This window comes from Megascapheus bottae, chromosome 30 (assembly GCF_031878675.1).
Source record: "Megascapheus bottae isolate mThoBot1 chromosome 30, mThoBot2.hap1, whole genome shotgun sequence".
Taxonomy (NCBI): domain Eukaryota; kingdom Metazoa; phylum Chordata; class Mammalia; order Rodentia; family Geomyidae; genus Megascapheus; species Megascapheus bottae.
Genome location: NC_143538.1, coordinates 1,291,848 through 1,315,333, shown reverse-complemented (window position 1 = coordinate 1,315,333; position 23,486 = coordinate 1,291,848). Strand labels below are relative to the sequence as shown.

General features: G+C 42.5%; 1 protein-coding gene across 1 annotated transcript in view; it reads left to right on the top strand.

Annotated features, from left to right (window-relative positions):
• Positions 1 to 23,486, top strand: part of Scaper (S-phase cyclin A associated protein in the ER) — a 172,201-nt gene that overhangs the window by 32,954 nt on the left and 115,761 nt on the right. Inside the window, exons 12-20 of the mRNA XM_090321658.1 lie at positions 60 to 135; positions 342 to 459; positions 766 to 877; positions 3,631 to 3,771; positions 6,004 to 6,159; positions 7,640 to 7,782; positions 8,911 to 8,992; positions 9,739 to 9,891; positions 11,008 to 11,115. Of these exons, the coding sequence (XP_090177784.1) occupies positions 60 to 135; positions 342 to 459; positions 766 to 877; positions 3,631 to 3,771; positions 6,004 to 6,159; positions 7,640 to 7,782; positions 8,911 to 8,992; positions 9,739 to 9,891; positions 11,008 to 11,115 (1,089 nt within the window). The remainder of the gene's footprint in view (positions 1 to 59; positions 136 to 341; positions 460 to 765; positions 878 to 3,630; positions 3,772 to 6,003; positions 6,160 to 7,639; positions 7,783 to 8,910; positions 8,993 to 9,738; positions 9,892 to 11,007; positions 11,116 to 23,486) is intronic.

Below are 23,486 nucleotides of genomic sequence, written 5' to 3'. Positions count from 1 at the left end.
TTCAGGTGAAAGTATTTGTGTTAATACTTATTTTTCTGGTTTTTCTGGTTATGTTTTAGGCTAGCATGGGCACGGGCAGTGTGTCCTTCTGTGGTTTGTCTATGGACTGGAATGATGTCCTTGCAGATTATGAAGGTAGTGTATTGTGTATGTGTATCTGTGTGTGGAGGGGGTTGAGGTGTGTGTGTGTGTGGTGTGGAAGGAATATAATTGATCATCTTAAAATATTCAGTTTCTGCTTCAAATGAATAGTTTGAGGTAGGAACGTGATAGAGTGTTTGAAAGCCTGCACTTAGATGCTGGTTTCATGGAATTGTGTGGCTTCCTTTATTCCTGAACAGCTCGAGAATCTTGGCGTCAGAATACGTCGTGGGGGGACATTGTAGATGAAGAGCCCGCCAGACTCCCAGGACATGGCATCCACATGCATGAAAAACTGTCTTCGCCATCTCGGAAGAGGTCTGAGCTTTGAGAATACGTTGAGGTGTTCATAGGAAGGTAGCCCGCTGCTCTGGACTGATACCTAGAGCTGCTGTACCACCAGTTTTTGCACAGGACTTCAGGACAGCCTCAGGTCCACTAAAAAGTGACAGTGCCTCCTGGAAGTGTAGCAAAAGGAGTTCTGTGTGTGCATTGTGAGTGCGTGTGTGCATGTGAGTGTGAGCACGCATGCATGTGTGTAAAGGCATTTGAAGTCCGAAGAGCCCTGTTTCTGGCCTGATGATATAAACATTTGTGTCTCTCTTTCCTGTGTTTGTATAATAGAACAATTGCAGAATCCAAGAAGAAATATGAAGAAAAGCACATGAAAGCACAGCAGCTGCGGGAAAAGTTACGTGAAGAGAAAACATTAAAGCTTCAGAAATTGCTAGAAAGGGTGAGCTTCCACTGTTACATTGATGGGCTTGTTTTATTCTGGTCTGAGAAAAGGTAAAAGATCCATATGCTAGGAAATAGAAAGATTTCTATCAAATTCCACAAGTCAGTGGTTCAAAGGGAAAAGAATGTTTTCCTTCTTAAACTTGCCAATTGGCCTGGATTTTGTTGTTCTGGTTCTGGGACTTGAACACAGGGTTTGTGCCCTTGAGCTTTTTCGTTAGAGATTAGAGCTCTGCCGCTTGAGTTCTACTTTTAGCTTTTTGATGATTAATTGGAGATAAGAATCTCATGAACTTAGGAGTACAGTGGCTCATGCCTGTAATCCTAGCTACCCAGGATGCTGAGATCTGAAGATAGTGGTTCAAAGCCAGCCCGGGCACTAAAGTCCATGAGACTCTTACATCCAATTAACTACCAGAAAGCTGAAGTGGCACTGTAGTTCAAGGGGTAGGGTGGTAGCCTTAAGCTGAAGAAGAGCTCAGGTACAGCGCCCAGACTCAGAGCTCAAGCCCCATGACAGACAAAAAAAAAAGAAGAATCTTTTGGACTTTCTTGCCCAGGCTGGCTTTGAACTGTGATCTCAAATCTTAGCCTCTTGTGTAGCTAGGGTTATGGGTATGAGCCACTAGTGCTTGGCAGTATGGCTTTTTAAAGATGAGGTTTGTCTTCTGCTGTTTTCAGTGGGAGTTTCCCTTGAGTACACTTGTCCAAAGTGTGGAATGACCCTAGGATGGTTTTGAGCCTGAGATTTCTATGTTTCTTGTGGTGTCTTTCTTGAATTAAGCCCTGGCTTCCACTTTTTTTTCCCCCCACTTGTTGGCTTTGACTTATTTTTACTATTAAGGGTATGCCTGGGCCAGTCCTTTAGCTGCAGGAGTATAAGCCACCAATCACCCTGGTTTCCATTGTCACTGTGTACGCTGCTAGCCTTATAGCCTTGCTTGTGAATAGTCTTTGCTGCCAAAGGTCGAAGTTGCGTATGCCGGTGATTCTGGCGCTTATCAGCTCACTGTTCTATATGGAAGCACTTGAGGATATCGGCCAACCTTGGAGGCACACATGCCTAACTTTTTTTTCCTTGAGAAATGTATAATCACTCATGTCATCAACCTCAGCCCACGGCATGCCACTGCCTGCCTCTTCACTCTGGTCTGGTACATAAATACCTACAGTGGGCCCTCCACAGGCTACTGCTGGCCCTGGTCCAACAACACCCCCTGTTTTACCCATTCTTCCACCCCATTCCATATCAGTGCCTCCATCACCCTAACCAAAGGCGGCCCGTAATGTCTGGACAAGTTGGATGCATCTGTAAATGGGACACAGGTACGCTAGGACACAGGAAACATACAAAGTCAGGGCATGAACAAAGTTAAGTTCCCGCTAGAAAACCTCAACATGTGGAGACCCCCAAGTTTTCTGACACGAATTCCAAGTGGTGGTTCTGTGGAGGGTCAGTGAGCTAAAGAGAACATAAGTAATTGGCTTTCATAAAACCAGGGAAGAAAATATGAAGGCAGAAGGAAAAGTTCACAAGCAAAGAGAAACAGAAGAAACGTAGAAATCCTGCAGCTGAACAAATGGTGTGTTGTGCTGAGTTTGGGAGTATTATCCTCCTGCCGCCGTGGCGAGGGGTCTGGCGGTCAGCTCATGGTGGAGCCACATTGGTTTGCAGGTTCTGTATGGGAATATGTGTGAAGATAGTTTGAAGTTGGTTTGTCGAGTTGAACCTGGCAGTGTACCAAAAAGCAGAATGGAAATCAGCTCCTGACAATGGTAGTTTCAGTTTGCACAAAATAAACACTTGAGTGTTGTCAGGGGTTTAAAACAAATTCTGCAGTTGAAGAATGTGTTAGAAAATTAATAGAGAGGTTCAACATCTGTCTTAATCAAGCACAAGAAAGACTCAGAGAATTCAAGACCATTTAAAATGATCCAGTCAAAGGAGAAGAAAAAGGAAGGATGGTGAAGGAATACTGTCGGGTGTGTGGAAAGCCGTACCAAACCCATGGAATGTGGTAGAAATTAAAGAAGAAGACACCAAGAGCGGATAGGAAAGCTTTCACCTGTAGTCTCCCTTTACTCAGGAGTCTGTGATCTGAAGAAACTTGAACAATTCAATAACAAGAAAACAACCTGATAGAAAGTAGGCAAAAGATTAAAAACAAAACAGAAAGGGAAACACTTCTCCAAAGGATAAATTCAAGATGACTAAAGGATTTTATGGAAAGCTGCTCAACTTCTATAAAACAGACAAATACAGTACTGTTTGGATCTACTCAGGTTGAGTTTCTCTGGTTTAATGTGATTTCTCCTCTTATTTCCTAGAGCACAAAACAAATCTTTCTGTTGTTTTGTTCTTTTGGTGATGTCACTCGGGCTTGAACTCAGGACTTGGGCACTGTCCCTTAGCTTTTTCACCCTAGGCTGGTACTCTACCACTTGTGCCACAGCTCCTCTTCTGGCTTTTTGGTAATTATAGAGAAGTTTCATGTATTTTGTCGCCTGAGCTGGATTTTGAACCTTGATTCTCAAATCTCAGCTTCTTGAGTAGCTTGGATAACAGTCATGAGCCACTAGCCCCTGGACAGAACAAGTCTTACTTCTCCTTGTGACAGGGTGTTAAAGTATATGGAGAGTGCTTATTTTTCTTGAATGTGGATTTTATTATAGAGCTAATGAACACACAGTTTCTCACCTGTGTGCACTTGTGCTTTGAAGTGAGCGATAGGGGTCATTTGTCATCTGCAGGAGAAGGATGTCCGGAAGTGGAAGGAAGAGCTCCTTGATCAGCGACGCCGGATGATGGAAGAGAAATTACTTCATGCTGAATTCAAACGGGAGGTGCAGTTACAAGCGATTGTGAAAAAAGCACAAGAGGAAGAAGCTAAGGTCTGTTATAAGCACTTGACCATGTTGTTAATTGCTACAGACTTTTGGTAGCATTTTATCGCTTTAATAGGTGGTAATGCTTATCAAGGGTTGGTTCTATAGCAGAATAGCTGTGTATTTTACTGACTCATTTAAAATTTATTAGGTACAATATCTGACTTTATCCTTCCAATAATCTAAGGAGCCATTTATTTTCTCAGCTCTACTGAGGTTTACTGGACAGAGAATAAGCATTGTATCTGTCAAATGTTCATTTGGATGAGTTTTCAGTTGTACAAGGGACATAATAATTCTTCTTTGTAATTCACTTTTTTTTTCCCCCAAATCTTTTGCTATGTCAGTACTGATCTGCTTTCTGTCACCTTAGATGTTTGCATTTTCTAAAACTCTCGTGAAGGAGATCATACACAGTACTCTTTTCTTCTGGCTTCTTTCACTCAGCGGAATTATTTGAATTCCACCCATGTTACTGTGTAGGTCAGTAATTTCTTTCTTTCCACAGAAAAGGATACCATGCAGGGCACTGGTGACTCACACCTGTCATTCTGTTTACTTAGGCTAAGATCTGAGGATCTCAGTTCAAAGCCAGCTCAGGCAGGAAAGTCTATGAGACTTCTATTTTCAGTCTCCCAAAAACTGGTAGTTCAAGAGGAAAAGCACTAGTTTGGAAGTAAAGAAAAACCTCAGGGACAGCATCCAGAATTCAAGCATACACACACACGCACACACACACACACACACACACACGCACACACGCACACAAGAATACCATTATATGGAAACGCATAAAATCGTATTTCATGGAAATACCCTAACTTAGTTGAGTTTTGATTTGCACACATTCACAAGTTTTTGTGCAGGTGTGTGCTTTCATTTTTCTTTTGTAAATTCCTACCAGTAGATATGCAGTCTTAGTTTATATTTAGCATTTTTTTTTTTTGCCAGTCCTAGGGCTTAAACTCAGTACTTGAGCACTGTCCTTGGGCTTTCTCAAGGCTAGCCCTCTACTACTTGAGCCACGGCACCACTTCTAGCTTTTTCCATGTATGTGGTACCAAGGAATCGAACCTGGGTTTTCAGGCATACTGGGTAAGCACTCTACCACTAGGCCAAACTCCTGACCCCTAACATTTTTGCTAGTGTATATTCATTGTATAAAATTGTGGCATCTAGTGACATTTTCATACATGTAATTAATGTACTTCAATGAGATTCTCCTCACTGCTGTTTCTTACCTCCCTCTTTTCTAATTTCTTTCTATTTTCCACATGTAATAGGATTACCTTTTCACTAGTGGCTTATCCTACATCCCAGATCTGAGAATCGAGGTTCAAAGCCAGCTCAAGCAGGAAAGTGTGTGAGACTGTTATCTTCAATGAACTAACAAAATGCCAGAAGGAGAGCCAGTGGCTCAAGTGATAGAGTGACAGCCTTTAGCAAAAAAAAAAAAAAAGCCAAGTGAGATCATGAAGTCCTGTCTCACAGAATTTGACAGCTGAGAGCCAGTATAAGGAGTAGAGCTCTCCAGCTCCAGCCAGTATAGTTATTATAGTTTGAGCCTGGTAAGATTATTGAGACCCCCCACATCTCAACAAATAATAATTGGGGTGTTTTCCCACATGTCTAAAATCCTAAAAGGAGGATTATCATTTTATTTGGGGGGGGGTCAATCTTGGGCCTTGAACTTGGGGCCTGGGCTCTGTCCCTGAGCTTCTCTATGCCCAAGGCTAGAGCTCTACCAGCTGAGCCACAGCACCACTTTTGGCTCTTTCTACTTATGTGGTATTGAAGAATCCAACCCAGGGCTTCATGCATACTAGACAAGCATTCTACCACTAAGCCACATTCACAGCCATTATTGTTTTTATTATTATTATTATTATTATTATTATTATTATTATTATTTGTCAGTCATGGGACTTGAACTCTGGGCCTGGGTGTTGTTCCTGAGCTCTTCAGCTCAAGGCTACTGCCCTACTCCTTGAGCCACAGTGCCGGTTTTCTGGTAATTAATTGGAGATAAGAGTCTCACAGACTTTTTAGTGCCTGGGCTGGCTTTGAACCGTGATCCTCAGATCTCAACCTCCTGAGTAGCTGGTGCCTAGCTTATTCCTTATTTTTACTGTGCCTTACTACTGGTTTACATAAAGATTCTTATTAAATTTATTAACTTGGTGATCTGTACTAGAATTAACTTGATTCTGTCTCTGCTTTCATTGCTTTTTATTGAAGGTAAATGAAATTGCCTTCATAAATACCCTTGAAGCCCAGAATAAACGCCACGATGTCTTATCGAAATTGAAGGAATATGAGCAAAGGCTTAATGAGTTACAGGAAGAGCGTCAGAGAAGACAAGAGGAAAAGCAAGCGCGAGACGAAGCCGTGCAGGTAGGCTTATTTTCAGCAGACACCTACTGAACACCTGTCACCTGCTAGGCTGAAGGAGTGTTCCCTAGCCCTTGTTCTCAAGGACACGTGGGTTCATATAGCACCGTTGGAAATATATCACGTCTCTTTATCCATTCACTGATGGAGTACCTTAGCTGATTCCATCATTTGCCTGTTATGAGCAATGTTGCAGTAAAGCTGGGTGAGCAGGTGTCTTCTAGTGTATTGATTTACCCTCCTTTACTTATACACCGAGTGCAGTATGGTGGAATTATAAGGAAGAGGTATCTTTCATCTATTCAGGGCCCTCCAGAGTGATTTTCAAGCTTCCATTGGCCTCAGGTCTTCTATCAGCATTTGTTGCTGTGTGTTTTCTTCCTTCCCTCTCTCTCTCTCTCTCTCTCTCTCTCTCTCTTTCTTTCCTTCTTTCCTTCTTTCTCTCTTTCTCTCCCTCCCTCCCTCCCTCCCTCCCTCCCTCCCTCCCTCCCTCCCTCCCTCTCTCTCTCTCTCTCTCTCTCTCTCTCTCTCTCTCTCTCTCTCTTTCTTTCTTTCTTTCTTTCTCTCTCTCTCTTTCTGTTGGGTGTGGACCTTGAACTCTGGGCCTGGGCATTGTCCCTGAGCTCTTCAGCTCAAGGATACTGCCCTACCCCTTGAGCCACAGCCCCATTTCTTGTTTTCTAGTGGTTAATTGGAGTGAAGAGTCCAGATCTGAGTAGCTAGGATTACAGGTGTGAGCTACCACGCCTGGCTTGTTGTGTGTTTTCTTTATGGCTGTCATTCTGATTGGTGAGGTAGACTCTTAGTGTGGTTTTGATGTGCATTTCCTTTATGGCTAAGCATGTTGAACATTTCTTTGTGTATGTCTATGGTATTTCTTCCTTAAGAGAACTGTCCTGTTCACTTGATCAGCTATTAAGTTATTGGTTCTGTTTCTGTTTAGTTTTTGAGTTCTTTGTGTTTTCTGGGAGGCATGAGGAGAAAGGGAAGAACAGTGAAGATTTTGGAGGGTTATTCTATAAAGGCATCCCCCACCTCCCTTTTTTCCTGCTGTCCTTTTACTAAGCCCTTCCCATGTCTAAATACCCTTCGCATAGGATCTCATAACCACCAGAGGCTGTCAAGGCAGAGGGAGGCTGTGTAAGCGGGCGACCATTACCTGTCATCTGCTCCATGAGTAGTGAGAAGGAGGCATCAGCAACATGGGGAAAAGCTGAAAGCAATGTGTCATTCTTGGCTAGCAAGTTCTGCTATGGGTGGAAGTTTGCACAGAACACAGTTTCCCCTATTTTAATGAAGTATCCTCTACCCTGATCATAATGCTAATGCAACACTGGTTAATGACCTCTGAAGAGCCGATTATTTCTGTTGAACTTCTGAAGTTCTCATGTCCCTGACTGGCTAGGGTTTGTACATCCCATCACCTTCAGTCAGGCTTATTTGCACATGGTTCTAATCTCCTGAAATGTATCTTGCACATTAGGAGCGCAAGAGAGCTCTGGAGGCAGAACGGCAGGCTCGTGTAGAAGAGCTGTTGATGAAGAGGAAGGAACAGGAAGCCCGGATCGAGCAGCAGCGCCAGGAGAAGGAGAAAGCCCGAGAGGATGCAGCCCGGGAACGAGCCAGGTACATATGTCCTGCTGTCTTTGTCCTTGTTTCCTTCGTCTCCATCATCTCCATCCCGAGAAGCAACTGTACTTGGCACAATCAGATCACACTGAAGAGCCACAAAAGCCATCTGTGGCTTCTTCTCTGGCCTGCATCTCTTCCTTCCCCAGGAGTCTTTCCAGTTCCTGTGCTTTGATGGAATCTGTGCATGGAATTACCTGGCTTGGTGGTTTCTTCCAGAAAGCTGAGTTTTCTGCCTCCTCATATCCATTCACCTTTAGCTTCTGAAATAGTAATGTCCCATGATTTGCTCATTTCTTCTCCTGTTCTTTGTGAGTTTATGCCTTCTTTTTGTGCATTTAAGAGGGGTATTCACTGTAGCAAAGATAAATCTGCAACATGCTGCATTCAAATGACCGACCCAGAACTTAGACCTAAGGCATTGCTTGGGTGCAGAAATTCCTGTTTGTGGGTAGTAAGTGCTGATGCCCTAGCACTGAAATCATCAGAGAAGCCACCACCTTCTGTTACTTCCCAAATACTTAGCAAGCAATATTCCTGAGATGAAAAGGATATTTAAATAATAGCCCATTAGGGCTGGGATGTAGCTCAGTGGCAAAGTGCTTGCCTAGCAAATGCAGCATCCGGACTTCAATCCACAGTACCGAAAGAAAAGACAAAAAATATATAATTAAAAAATAATAGCCTATTCAAATCCATAACCAGGTGTGTGTGTGTGTGTGTGTGTGTGTGTGTGTGTGTGTGTGTGTGTGTGTGTGTGTTGCCAATCCTGGGGCTTGAACTCAGGGCCTGGGCACTGTCCTTGAGTCTTCTCAAGGTTAAGGCTCCATCACTTGAACCACGGTGCCACTTCTGGCTTTTTCTGTGTACTGGACCACTAGGCCACACTCCCAGCCTGGGTCTTGTGTTTTTGCCTTGGGCTTGCTTCAGGCTGAGCACTGTGACCCCAGTCATGTTTCACCATGCCTGGCTTACATGTTGACGGAGGGCTCCTTAACATTTTCTCTTCACCTTCCAACTGCCTGGGATAACAGGCTTGACCTCCGTAGCTGGCCCTTGGTGGCCTTTACAGCTCCCGAGAGCTGTTACTCTTTGTGGTGGTTTACGAGTTTGCTCTTCTCACAGGGATCGAGAGGAGCGGCTAGCGGCCCTCACCGCGGCTCAGCAGGAGGCGATGGAAGAGCTGCAGAAGAAGATCCAGCACAAGGTGCGATGGCGTTGCAGCCTGGGTCCCAGTTCTGAGCCTCCAGGCTGGGAACATGGCCTAGTGGTAGAGTGCTTGCCTAGCATGCATGAAGCCCTGGGTTTGATTCCTTGGTGCCACATACACAGAAAAAGCCAGAAGTGGTGCTTTGGCTCAAGTGGTAGAGTGCTAGCCTTGAGGAAGCTCCGGGATAGTTGCCTAGGCCCTGAGTTCAAGCTCCAGGACTGGCCAAAAAGAAAAAAATGAGTGGCCGGTTAAACTTCCATAAAATGCCTCGTGCCTGTCTCACCATAGAGCAGAGTGACTAACTAGAAGCTCTGGACAGTTCTGCTTAAAACCTGTCAGCCCAGATTGTCATCCTACTTACTCAGGTGGCTGAGATCTGAGAAGCAGGGTGAGGCAGCCAAGTCTAGGGGACTCCTGTCTATAATGAACCACCAAAAAGCCAGAAGTAGAGCAGTGGCTCGAGTGGTGGAGCACCAACATTTCATTCAAGAATGAAATAGCTAAGGGACAGCGCCCAGGCCGAGTTCAAGCCCCAGTACCAGCACAGAAATAACCAGTTCAGCTTTAGCTGGTCCCCACATTTGTATGCCTGTGGCTCTGCCCACAGAAGCCACCTGTTAGTGTCGCATGGCACACACTGTGGGAGAATAGGAAAGTACAGGTTCTCTCCTCCCATCCGAGAGTCTGCAGCAGGCCGAGCTCACCCCATGTTCCTCGAGTAATTTCCACCCACTCCCCGGCAGCATGACGAAAGCATCCGGAGACATATGGAGCAGATAGAGCAGAGGAAGGAGAAAGCGGCCGAGCTGAGCAGCGGGCGCCATGCAAGCACTGACTACGCCCCCAAGCTGACCCCGTATGAGAGGAAGAAGCAGTGCTCCCTCTGCAACGTGCTGGTGGGTGTCCTGGCAGTGTGGGGACTCAAGGTACTGAGTTGCAGTACTGCCATTGGCAGTACTACAGGAATTCCAATACTGTAGTATATAGCACAATAGGAGAAGCAGTACACAGCACGACACATTAGCAGTCCTATGGAACCAAGTATACAGGAGTAACAGTTATCTAGTACTCTAGGGGAAGCAGTACTGCCGTGCATGGTACTGTAGAATCAGCAGTATACTGTAAGAGTAGCTGTGCACAGTACTTCAAGAGTAGCAGTACTGAGGGCCAGGAGTTTGGCCTAGTGGTAGAGTGCCTAGTATGCAGAAAGCCCTGGGTTCGATTCCTTCTTACCACATACATAGAAAAAAGCCAGAAGTGGTGCTGTGGCTCAAGTGGTAGAGCTCTAGCCTTGAGAAAACCCTAGAATGGTGCTCGGTCCCTGAGTTCAAGTCCCTGGACTGGCCAAAACATTAAAAAAAAATTAGCAGTACTGAGGTGCATGGTAGTCCAGGACTGGCCGTGCAAATGCCTTAAGCTTGTAGTTACTAAAATGGGTGCTAATCTGCTGAGCTACAGCCAGAATTAGCATTTTCAGTGTGAGTGTTAAACCTTGAAACCTGAAGGACTGGAGGAAGTGGCTCCTTGTTTGGCCAGCTATGATGTTGACCCAGACCATCCTCCTCCTTTTTTCTTGGCATTACTGAAGTTTGAACTCAGGGCTTCTTGATGATTGGCAGGTTGTCTCTCCCACTTCAGCCATAGCCCTAAGCCTTTCTTGCGCTAGCTGCTTTTCAGGTAGGATCTCCTGGCTTTGCCTGGTCCGGCTGTGATCCTCTAACCTACTCCTCCTGGCTAGCTGGAGCTGTAGGCATGCAATGCCCTGCTCCATGTGCTGTTGAGAGGGGCTCATCTTAGTTGAGTTGCCCAGTCTTACCTAGGGCTGCCATCCTCCCGCTCTCTGCCTCCTCGTACTGTGTCGTGGGTGGCTGGGATGACAGGCGTGAGCCACCAGCACCAGACAAGCCAGAGTGATCTTAACTTGCGGAGAGTGTGAGTGCAGGCTTGAATGGTGACTGTTAAAGAGCAGCTGTGGTTGGTATTGACTCACTGCCCTGTGTTCACACGTGTAGATCTCTTCTGAAGTGTATCTCTTCAGCCACATTAAAGGGAAGAAGCATCAGCAGGCGGTGAGAGAGAACAGCAGCATCCAGGGACGAGAGCTGTCCGATGAGGAAGTGGTAAGCCTGACTCCCCTCACTTGCAGTAGCACGAGCTCTGTGACAGGAGCCTTTGTTTGCATTTATTTTAGTATTTAAAGCAGATGTAGTGTCTTATAACTGCTTCAGCGTAGTGTATAAATGTGTCACGATTTCAGTGTACACACAAATAATTATAGAAACCAAACTTTCACATCATCATTTACATACTATTTTGTCTGTGTGCTAGTACTAGGACTGGGGTGCTGCCCTGTAGCTTTCTTTGGCTTGAGGCTGGCTCTGTACCTCTTGAGCCACAGAGCCACTTCTGGTTTTTGTGCTTGATTGGAGAGAAGAGGCTCTTGAACTTCCTTGCCTGGACTGGCTTTGAACTGTGGACCTCAGATCTCAGTCTCCTGAATAACAAGGGAACAGGCATGAGCCACAGGCACCCGGCATTTACATATGATTTTAACAACGTAAGATAAGAGTTGATGTGGAATATCAGATTTTTTGGAAAACTGATATATTTCATGTAAATGTGTAATTTTAATTTAAATCACTTAAAATTTTATTTGGGGGGCTAGGAGTTTGGCCTAGTGGTAGAGTGCTTGCCTAGTTTGCATGAAGACCCGGGTTTGATTCCTCAGTACTACATATATAGAAAAAGCTACAAATGGTGTTATGGCTCCAGTAGTAGAGCTGTAGCCTTGAGAAAGCCCAAGTACAGTGCCCAAGCCCCTAGTTTAAGCCCTGGAACTGGCAAAAAACAAATTCTCACCCCCTGCCAGGTCACTTCTTGGAGGGCAGTTCTTGAGTTGGATATGAAAGGCATATGAGCTCTGCTGTGTCTAGCTTTTTCCACTCATCCTTAAGTCTGGAGATAGATGCTTACTGTTTATGTGAAGCCATAGTTATGTTCCTACATTTTTGTCAGTATTCTGCAGCCAAAGACCATCAAGGAACACCTCTATAATTGAATAAAATTGGGTCTACTGAGTTGTTAACATAAAGGAACACACACTTTGGGGAATGGTGGAGCCTCTCAGTAAGAAGATTAGCCTGAAAATGTGTATTAGAGAATTTGGCTTTGCATAGGTGATCTGGTAAGATTCAGGAAGCTGAAGCTTTACTTTGTGCTGAATACTGTCAGGATGTGAGTAATTCTGAGGTTGGCTTTTTAGTAAATTTTATCTGGGCAAGGAGGAATGGTATTGCTGGTTTCTCATTGATTTCTGGATTTGATAATTCGCCTGAGAAATTGCACGCTGGGATCACATCTCTGTGATTTCTTCCTTTGAGGGTTTCCCTGTAAGTTCTTTTTTAATTAATTATTATTATTATTATTATTTTTTGCCAGTTCTGGGCTTGAGCTCAGGGCCTGAGCACTGTCCTTGAACTTTTTCAAGGCTAGAGCTCTACCACTTGAGCCTCAGCACCATTTTCGGCTTTTTCTATCTATGTGGTACCAAGGAATCGAACCCGGGTCTTCATGCATGCTAGGCAAGCACACTACCACTAGGCCAAACTCCCGGCCCCATCCCTGTAAGTTTTAACTTTGGTGGCTCTAGAGTACAAATTCCGTGTTCTGGGCCACTTGTAGTTTGCATGGCTCTTCCAAGCCAAAACTCAGCATAACACTGCAGGATGAGTGTAGTGGAGATCAGTTTGAGTGCGCCTCCACTTTTAGGGTCCTAGGTTTTTCAAGCCTTAGCTGTGTTAACTGTTCCTTAATGACTTTATGTAACTGATTTGAGTTTTCGTTTCAACAATGGGGCTTGGAAGATTAGTCTATATAAGCTGTTGCTGGAATGAAAACTGTAGTGGGTATGTATTGGATGTCATGTATGATGGACAGTTAAATATCCATCTTAGGAAATACCTGTTGAGCTGAGATGAATTCCAGTGAAAGGTTATGCATGTAGCTGGAAGGTATCATTAGAATTGAACTGTGCTTCTAACCTTTTGCTTATCAGTATGAGACACTTCTATTCTCTCTGAACTAATTACCTGTTTAGTTGACTTCAAATAATTTTTTGCCTTTTACTCAAATTGCATAGGTATTTTATCTGAGAGTGGTAAAGAATATCTACTGTAATCTTTTGTGCAAAAGGAACCCTACTATACTGTTGGTGGTAATGTATGTAAGTTCAGTTATATGGAAAGCAATAGAACTATTCAATGATCTAGTGATAGCATTCTTGGTCATTGATTCCCAAAGTGAGAATACAATAAAGACACCTGCACACCCATGCTCATGGCTGCACTATTTACCACGGCCAAGGTATGGAAAGCAGCCCAGATGCCCTACAGTCCATGAATAGATTAAGAAAATAGAGTGTATACACAACAGAATTCATCCACGAGGAAGAATGGTATTATGTCATTTGTAAAGAAATGGCTATCCATTTCTTTACATGTTGAATGAAGTAAGTCAGGCTAAGAGACAAAGGACATGTTTTTTCTCATACGTTGAAATAAGTTTTAAAATAAAAATATATGAAGACACAACCAGGGCTATCACGTTTAATACAAACTAATGTGTGTTATATACTGAGGTGAATTTTCAAGGTGTAACTTATTTGAGCAGCAAAAAAAAGGTTCACAAAATGACTGTCAAGAAGCTAAAACAAGGCTAAGGGAGTGAGGTCATGATACTCAATGTACATGTGTGAAAACGAGACTAAGAAACTTGGAGGGTGGGACTGGGAGAGGTGTGCGAAAGAATGATGGGAAAGGAGACACGGATTGAGATGCGTCGTTCACACCAATTGCCATGTTGAATTGAAGCACCTTTGTGCAGCTATTTAAAGATAACAAAAATGATTTTAAAAAAATCTTTGGTGACTACCCCTATTTTCTACTTGAGCCTGCAGTTTAGAACTAAAGTTACCTGTTTATAAACTCCATTTTGAATAAGCTTAAAATTTCATTTTTATAAACAGAATTTATAAGCCGGGCTCTGGTAGCTCACACCTGTAATGTTAGCTACTCAGGAGGCTGAGATCTGAGAATCACAGTTGAAAGCCAGCCCCAGCAGCAAAGTGCACAAGACTCTTATCTCCAGTGAACCATCAGAAAACTGGAAGTGGCACTGTGGCTCAAAGTGGTAGAGCACCATCCTTGGAAAGCACTCAGGGACAGCATATGGGCCCTGAGTTCAAGCCCAAAAAACTAAAAAACCACAGGAAAGCAGAATTTACTTTATAAGGAGGATTACTGTTTTAGTCCTAAGATATGTATTAATTAGGTTCCTTGTGGGTTTGCAGTGGTTGCTTAGTACTAGCATGAACACCAGGTAAGCTAGGTTACCAGCCTTTTATCGCTGTTACTGGAAGAATAAAATGTTCTGTTATGCAAACTGAAGGCTAAACATAATATGTTTGTATTTCAGTAAGAAGTAAAAAGGATGTATTAGATTTAGCTACTTTGAGAAAATATTGTGCAGCCACATCTGATTTTTCAGTAGTGATTGGTTTGAGATGTGATTGGTATTACTTTGTGTACTGTCTCCCTAGAAAGGAATTAGATTTTCTTAAAGTTCTGTAGTTATTCTTGGTGAAAGCCCCTTCTTGAAAACAAGGGTGCAGTACAACCTCTTGAGTTATATGATACAAAAAGACTTATATTTTTCATGTTTTTAATCAGGGAAGGTATCTATAGTAAACATGGCAATTCTACTTAAAGTTATTACTTGTCATCTCTGATGTCTTTATATTATATACACCTTGTCTGTGACCCTTCTTCTTTGGCATGTAAGATTTTATTTATGTCACCTCTGACCTAATAAAATTGTACCTTTGACTCTGTGCACTTGACATCTCAGATAACTTACTCTTGATCTTTGACTCATTTCATTTTAAGCCTGTTAAACATAATATGTGGCTGCTGCATAAGAAAGCTTTATTATTGTATATTTTTGTTGGAATTTAACTGGAGAATTTGTGTAGTATTTCTTGAACCTTCACAAAAAAACTGGTAAAGTAGGATATTTTTAAAGATAAAAAGTGAATGTTACAAATGCATTTACAGTTTCTATTCTTACATGTATTGTGAAAAGACAACATGTTACATTTAATGATTGGTTACTTTGTAGCCCTATTTTCACATTGTCTAAAGAAGCCAATAGTATTTTTAGTATAATATGCTAGAGGTACCATTAGTTTTACTTAGAGGATGAAGTTAAAAAGTTGTGGGCTTAGAAAAATTTTTTGCATCTGTGTATCTCTTAGTGATACTCCTTTGCTTTAAAAGCATGTAAATTATGGGGGTTCTGTGTTTAAACAGAAAACGATTCATTTTCATTTGATTCCTGAAAAGTATGGACAGGATCTTGCAATTAAATGTAATTTTGCAAATGCCAATTCCTACTTAGTCCCTAGAAAATAGGCTGATTGGGTGACTGACAGTGAAAAAAAGAAATTTTAAGGGAGCAAAGCTATAAAAATGAGTGTGTTTAGTGGGCTGTAAGTGGAGCCCTTTGGTCAGGGCGTCCCTGGCATTGATAGGGAAGGCGACAAGGTGTTTCCCAGAGGTGGCGACCCTCTGGGACGTATCGATGCTTCCTTACAGGGTCATTCAGTCTTCACCTTCATTTGTAGAAGCAGAATTTCTACTCTTCTTAAAATTATTATTATTATTATTATTACTAATTAGAGTCTATGGTTGTATGGGGGGGGTGTTTTAACATACCTGAGACTTACTTACAATGTGCATTGGTCAGATTCACACTCAGCTCTCTCCCCTGCCTCTCCTCTTTCTTAAACTCTTTCAACAGGGTTCTCCCCCCCTGCCTCCCCCCTCCCCGTTTTCCTACAGGTCTGTAAAGTCCTTTGGCCATCTTGGCCCTCTTCCGCTCTCCCTGTTCCCTTTCCCACCTCCTTCGACTTACTCCCTCCCCAGGTTTGTTTTACATTTGTGTCATTCACTTTGTGGGTGTTTATTCAAAGTGTTTGTTCCAGAGTATTTCTCACATGCATCTGTTACGTTAATCAGCTGATTCTCAACTATTTTTCTTTTTCCCCTCTCTCTGCCTTGTATCGCTGATTTCATTGTATCATCTTGTTAGACAAATAACATGTATTTCAGTATTCTTCTCTTTCAATCTCTTTGCTTCTTCCTCTTCTCTCTTATCCTCTCAAACAGTTTCATTGTTACAGACAGCTTTCTACGTATATGCTTGTTTTTATTTCTCACTTCTATTTATGAGAGAAAACATGACCTTTGGCCTTATTTTGTGGTTAACATCATGAACACCAGCCACATCCACCCATTTACCTGCAAATGACAGTTTCTTATTTATGGCTGACTTATATTCCACTGTGTCTTCATGCTGTATTTTCTTAATCCATTCATCTGTCGTAGGGCATCTGGGCCATTTCTAGAACTTGGCTATTGTGAGTAGTGTGGCTGTGAACTTGAGGGTGCAGTTGCCCGGTTTTACCCTGACTGACCTTCTCTTGTGCGTATGCCCAAGAGTGGTTTCACTGGTTTGGATGCAAGTTCTATTTTTTAGTTTGTTTTTTTTTTAACGGAACCTCCATACTGATTTCCACAGCTGTTCCACTAGTACCTCTTCCACTGCTTCATGGTCAGCATTTGTCATTTGTGTTCTCAGTGATGGCACTTGGCACTGGAGCGAGAAGAAATCGCAGTGTCTTTTCAGTTTGTACTTCCTGAATGTCCAGAGATGTTGAACATTTTCTTAATGTATTTATTGGCCATTTGTACCTTTTTTTTTTTTTTTTTTGAAAATTGTCCAGTCCATTTGCCCAGTGACTGTGATTAGGTTATTGAGTCTTTGGGAGTTTAGCTGTTATTTTTCTTAACCTCCCTGTATATTTTGGTTATTAAGCCCTTGTCAGATGAATGGCTGGCAAAGATTTTTCTTCCACGCTGTGAGCTGTCTGGCGAGGCTAGTGACCGCTTTGTTGTGCAAAAGCCTTTTAGTTTGATGCAAAGCCATTCGTCAGCCTTTGCTCTTATTTGCTGAGCTAGGACTTCTGTTCAGGAAGTTCTATCCTGTACCTATCTATCATTGTATTAGGAAATGTGTCATTTGGAAAGCAAGTCAAGTGAATAAACTTTTAAGTCGTGTAGACTAAATCTTCAAAAAGTTTTGGGTCATCCTGCAGTAGGGCTAAGTTCTAAAACATCTTTATCTTACAGGGTGTCGTTTCCTTTTGCCTTGATTTTCTCTTTAGTAGTTTAGAGTGATTTATACAGGTGTGCGTGTGTGTGTGTGTGTGTGTGTGTGTGTGTTTGTTTCTTTTTTTTATTTTATGTATTTTTTTGTTGATGCAGTACCAAGGAATTTAACCTAGGGCCTCATGCACTCTACTACTAAGCCACATTTCTAACCCTGAACATTGAGTATCTATTGCAGACATACAGAGTTGATAATTGTGTAGGCTCACTTTTCAGTTGCTTGGATGGTGGGCTGTCACATGACAGATGAACAGATGATGTACAGGGAATATATAACCCTATGTTCATGGAGGGTCTAGTCATATATATTGGTTCAAGAATGAATTTTAAGTAGGCATAGCTGCTTTTAAATTCTGCTTCATCCAAGAATGGAAGTAGTTTCCTTAGCATCCAGTGTTGTTTGAAGAAGGAAAGACTGCTTAGTCCCTGCTTTGGACTAAATGTTTGCCCTCCCCTCCATTTTTTTTTTTTTTTTTTGCCAGTCCTGGGCTTGAGCTCAGGGCCTGAGCACTGTCCTTGGACTTTCTCAAGGCTAGAGCTCTACCACTTGAGCCACAGCGTCACTTCTGGCTTTTTTTGTTCTATGTACGTGGTACCAAGGAATCAAACCCGGGTCTTCATGCATGGTAGGCAAGCACTCTACCACTAGGCCAAACTCCCGGTCCTACCCTCCATTCTTATATCTTATGGTGGTGGAGACCTGCAGTAGTCAGGCCATGGGCTGAGCTTATGCTCAGTGTCTTTATTAAGAGATGGCGCTTGCAGTCTCTCCTGAGGGGACAGCAATGAGTAGACCCCAGTGAGGATGACAGTCCTGAGTCCCCAGGTGCCTTTAAGTCCTAACCAGTTCCAGGACTTTTTTTTTTTTTTTGTCAATTGTGGGACCTGAACTCTGGGCCTGGGCGTTGCCCCTGAGCTCTTCAGCTCAAGGCTACCACTCTACCCCCTAAGCCACCGGTTTTCTGGTGATTAATTGGAGATAAAAGTCTCTGGGAGGCCCGGAGTTTAGCCTAGTGGTAGAGTGTTTGCCTACCATGCACAAAAACCCAGTGGTAGAGCTCTAGCCTTGAGAAAAAGTCCAAGGACAGCGCTCAGGCCCTGAGTTCAAGCCCAGGACTGGCAAAAAAATAAAATAAAAAATAAAAAAAGCAAAGAAAAAAGTCTCTGGGACTTTAGTACCCGGGCTGTCTTTGGACTTTGATTCTCAGATCTCAGCCTCTTGAGTAACTAGGATTATAGGCATGAGCCTTCGCGCCAGGCTTAATTTTAATTTTTTTTTTTTTTACCAGTTCCAGGACTTTTTATTTTAATTCATTTTTTTCCCCCAGTACTGGGGCTTTAACTCTGGGCCTGGACACTGTCCCTGAGCTTTTCAGCTCACGGGTAACACTCTACCCCTTGAACCACAGCACCACTTCCTGTTTTGAGTGTTTGATTTAACTGTGGTTCTGTTGTATCTGCTGACCATTCTGTTCATTGTTACATGATGTTTTAGCAGCAAGTGCCCTGGCTTGCTATGAGTGTCCACCATGGCCCGGTCCTGTGGCTCAGTCTACTGCTTTATTGCCACAGGATGACATAGTCTTGTCATCTTGTCACAGTCTTGTTATGAAAACCTTCCTTGTCTTAGCAATACTGAAGCCAGTCCGCCCGTCCTGTGTCCAGTGTTAGTGTATGGTTTTCTATCCTTTTCCTCCCCAGCCTATATATTATATTTTTGCATGTCTTTTTCTTAAACACTCACATAGTAACATGTTTAAAGAGAATGCTTCTCTGCTGCACGGAATGTGATCTGAAACTACTACCTCCTTCAGCCTCCTTTCCTGTGTGTACCCCTCACCCAGCCTTCTTTCCCGTACCCCTCCCCCCTAGGTATGGAAGCTACCAAAAAGAGGAGGTGTGGCTCTGATCATCCCTCCTTCCCCCTTCATCTTGGATAGGAAGGACAGTGTAGTCTGTGATATGTGGTATTAGGTTACCCTCTTATCAGAATGATTTTAAGGATGAAACTCAAAGTACTTTAAATCTGTGTGTTTGAAATCTGAGCATTTGGGGAAAACAACCTTTCTTGATGAAACTTGGTTCAGTCCTGCTGCTGAGACTTTTGTTAGTACCACTGAGACTTGGTTCAGTACTACTGGTGAGACTTAGTTCAGCACCCCTGAGCCATTTTACAGTGAGATTTGGTTCCATAGCGTTGAGCCATTCCATGGTGAGACTTAGTTCAGCACCCCTGAGCCATATCCTGTGAGACTTGTTAGCACTGCTGAGCCATTCCAGATTGCAGTATTGAACTCAACCTTTTTATTCAGTCTCCACAGCATGTTAAATTAATAAGCTAGTTGAACTCTGGGTCTATCTTGAGTCATCCATTAAAGCTCAGATTAGATCAGAACAAACAGCAGAATCTGCAAAAGAAGGCTTTGCCCCATTTGTCTTCACCTACCGGCAAAGTGATGGACTATTTGTAATTGTTGCCAAGTGACAGAGGGACAGATGGTGGACTGTCTTCCTTATCAGAAGATGCGGTGTCTCTTTTGCAGTGGTTCATTAGCTTCGTTTCTCTTGCCTGTCACTTCACATAATACATAGATTATAATAGACAAAACCAGACATCTGTACAAGTAGACCTTAAGGGAGTTTAATCTTTTTTTTAATTAAAATAGCCTACCTAGTTTAAGAAGTTGTCATTGCCATTTATATCTTAATTTTTCAAAATGGTACTGTTAAGAAGGGCATTATTTTGATAAAAGGAATTCTATTTCAGACTTGCTCAAGTGTACTTTATGGGGCAGTAGCGAGATTTGAACTGAGCTTTGTATTTACTAGTCAGTTGTCTTACTGCTTTAGGCCATACTCTCTAGTCCTTCTTATCCTGGTTAATTTTGAGATGGTAGTGTCTCACTTCTATCTGAGGCTGCCAGACCTCGATCCTCCTGTTTATTCCTCCCTCTCTACCAGGAATGACTGATGTGTGCCACCACACCCAGCCATTGGCTAACATGGGCATCACATCAACTTTTTGCCTAGGCTAGTTGGAAGACAAATGTTTTTCCAAAGGAGGAAAAAAGTTCTTTTCATCCCTCCCTTGTCTATTTAGATTAGTAACTTGGCATCCACCTTGGTGTTGGAGAAAACAAAGAAACCCCAAAACTTTTAGTTCTAGAGAAATGAGCCTGACAGAAATGAGCATGACAGATTTCAACCAAGACAGTACTGGGGTTTCTATTAATTAATATATGTGTCTGTGTGTGTGTATATGTGTGTGTGTGTGTGTGTGTGTGTGTGTGTGTATTATTGCAGTGAAGTTTTGGTCCTTTTCAAAGCAGACACTTTTTTTTCCATATATTTTTTATTTTAATTAATAAAAGGGTTACATTATATTCGCCAGATAGAAGGTGCATTACGTTACATATAGTTTTGCTCCCCATTTCCCTCCCCCCACCCCACCCCTCATCTTGTTTTCCCCCTTCCCTATCCAATTTCAAATAACCAAATATGCATATATCCAATATATCAGATAACAAAGTGAAATACTGTAACAATATGAAATAACCAAGGGACAGCAAAAGAGATGAGCGATAACATAGTACATTAAGGACAACAATCACTCATTATATGGCTTTTGTTTCTATATCCTAGAGGTCCTTTCATTTAGCGTCATGCTGTATGGCCTTATGTATCTAGGTTTTTCTCTATTGCAAATCTCAAAGCAGACAATTTTTAAGTCCTTTTGATCTGTAAAGAAGATATGTTGAAGTATATTATTTTTGTGTATCATATTTTATAAAATGTCTTTAGTTTTAAGCAACATTTGAGACCATTCTAAAAATAGGAGTTTAATAAAGTCCTATATCATTTATATTTTCATGCTTATCCTATTTTTTTAGTGTTTCCTGAAGATCATGAACCTATCTCTAGCTCAATTTTTTCATGTCTCTCTTAACAAGTTAGGAAATAACAGGAGCATTTAGGAAGAGTCTGATAGAATATCAAGGTCAGACCTTTAGTATGAATTATTTCATTTAATATAGTAAATCTTATTAGAAAGGCCAGAGCATTGGTCTAGTATGCCATAAAAGGTAATTAAAAGAATAAGAAGAGTGTAAACTTTGATGAGATCATAACTATATAGGTATTCATTTCCTTATATATGTACATTATTAGTATTTCATATTATAGCAGTGTTTTTAAAGTAAGATTTCACAGTTACAACTTAAAAATTAGATGATGTGTATGGAATTAGCCATTATTAATTAACTTTTGTGCTTGTTACATTGTTACTTTAGAAAAGGAGGACTTTGGAATTCATTGTCTGATCTGTTTTGCTAGGTAGAGGCTGAGGTCCAGAGAAGTCCCTCAGGCCTGAGCTGCAGACTTGTCTTACAGATTTCTCCAGTCATAGTTCAGTGCAGTCTCTACCCCTTCATCTGCTTATCTGTACTAGGGGAAAATAGCATCTCCATTGGTGCTTACTCAGAACCTAGTATGAAATGTGGCAGTTAGAATCCATTCTTTCCTGAGTTTCTCGTTTTCTCTTTCCTCCTCCCCCTTCTTCTCTTTCCCTCTCTCCCGCTATCCCTCCCTCCCTCCCTCCCTTCCTTCCCTCTCTCTTCCTCCCTCTCTCCTTCTTTCCTTCCTTCCTCTCCTCCCTCCCTTCCCTCTTTCCCTTCATGCACAAAAGGGAAACGCTCTACCACTAGGCCACACTCCCAACCTCTCCCTCCTTCCCTTCTTCCCTTTCCTTTTATATTTCTTTGCCAGTACTGGGGCTTGAACTCATGGCCTGAGTACTCTTTCAAACCTCAAGTCTGACACTCCACTACTTGTGCCACAGCTCTGCTTCTGGCTGGCTTTTTGCTGGTTCATTAGAGATAAGAGACTTTTGGATCTATCTTCCCCAGACTGGCTTCCAGTCTGGATCCTCAGATCTCAGCCCCCTGAGTAATTAGGATGGTAGATGTGAGGCTAAAAGGCTTTCCACATTGATACAAAAGGGAAATTTGCAGATCCCTTACATAGAAGAAATGTGGAAGGGAGAGGAAATGGAACTCTGTGCGTTTAGAGAACTTGATCTAGCCAGGGCATGGCTGATCTTGACATAAGCGGGAGAAGGGCCGAGTATTTGGTAAGATGGATGGTAAGTTTGGCCTTGGCCATGTGTGATTCTGCTTTCCTCCTAAACATAAGAATGGCCTTGGGCTGAGGGTGGGGTGAGGAATAAGAGGGGCTGGGGACTTGGAGCGAGCAGTGTAGAGTGCCAGTGAGCCTGCGTGATGGCCAGGTTGCTGGAGTAGCTGCTTGAATAGAGCAGAACAGTGGGTTAATTACAGCCCCGCTAATCTGCCTAGGTAGAAGCCTAGAATAGATGGAGAACTGGGTTTAGCTGCTAGGTAGAAGCCTAGAATAGATGGAGAACTGGGTTTAGCGCTGAGACTGCACCCTGAAGGTATGAAAGAAGGCAGAACAATCAAATCCATGACATGAGTGATTATAGTAACAGGCCATAAAAACTCCCAGATGAATGAAGACAGAAGTGGACAGATCTTTTTTTTTTTTTAATTTTTTATTGTAGTGTATAGAGGGGTTACAGTTACATTTGCCAGAGAGTAGGTGCATTACTTCTCACACATTGATACCTTTTCTCCTATTTTTCCCCATTTCCCTCCCCACCACCCCCTGCCAATCATCATGTTTCCCCCCCTTCCTTTCCTATTTCAAATAATCAAACATACAATATACCAGGTAACACAGTCAGATACAGTAGCAATATGAAATTAACCAAAGGGCAGCAAAAGAGAAGAGAAATAATAGTACATTAAGAACAGTTACACAAGATAAAGCTCTTCTTTCCATATCCTAGTGATCCTTTCATTTAGTTTCATCCTATATGACCTTATGAATCTAGGTCTTAATGCTATTGTAATCCTCTGCTAGGAGAGATAGTTTCTGGAACTATCTTATTTCTCCTTCTGGCCCTCTTGCACACACACACACACACACACACACACACACAGTAGATGGATATCCAGATTCTATCCATTCTACAAAAGTTAGCACACAGGTGGCACTGTAGCTCAAGGGGTAGGAGGGTAGCCTTGAGCTGAAGAGCTCAGAGACAGTACCTAGGCCCAGAGTTCAAGCCCCCCAACCAACATCCCTCCCAACACACAAAGAAATTCTACATTTTGGGGGCTGGGAGTTTG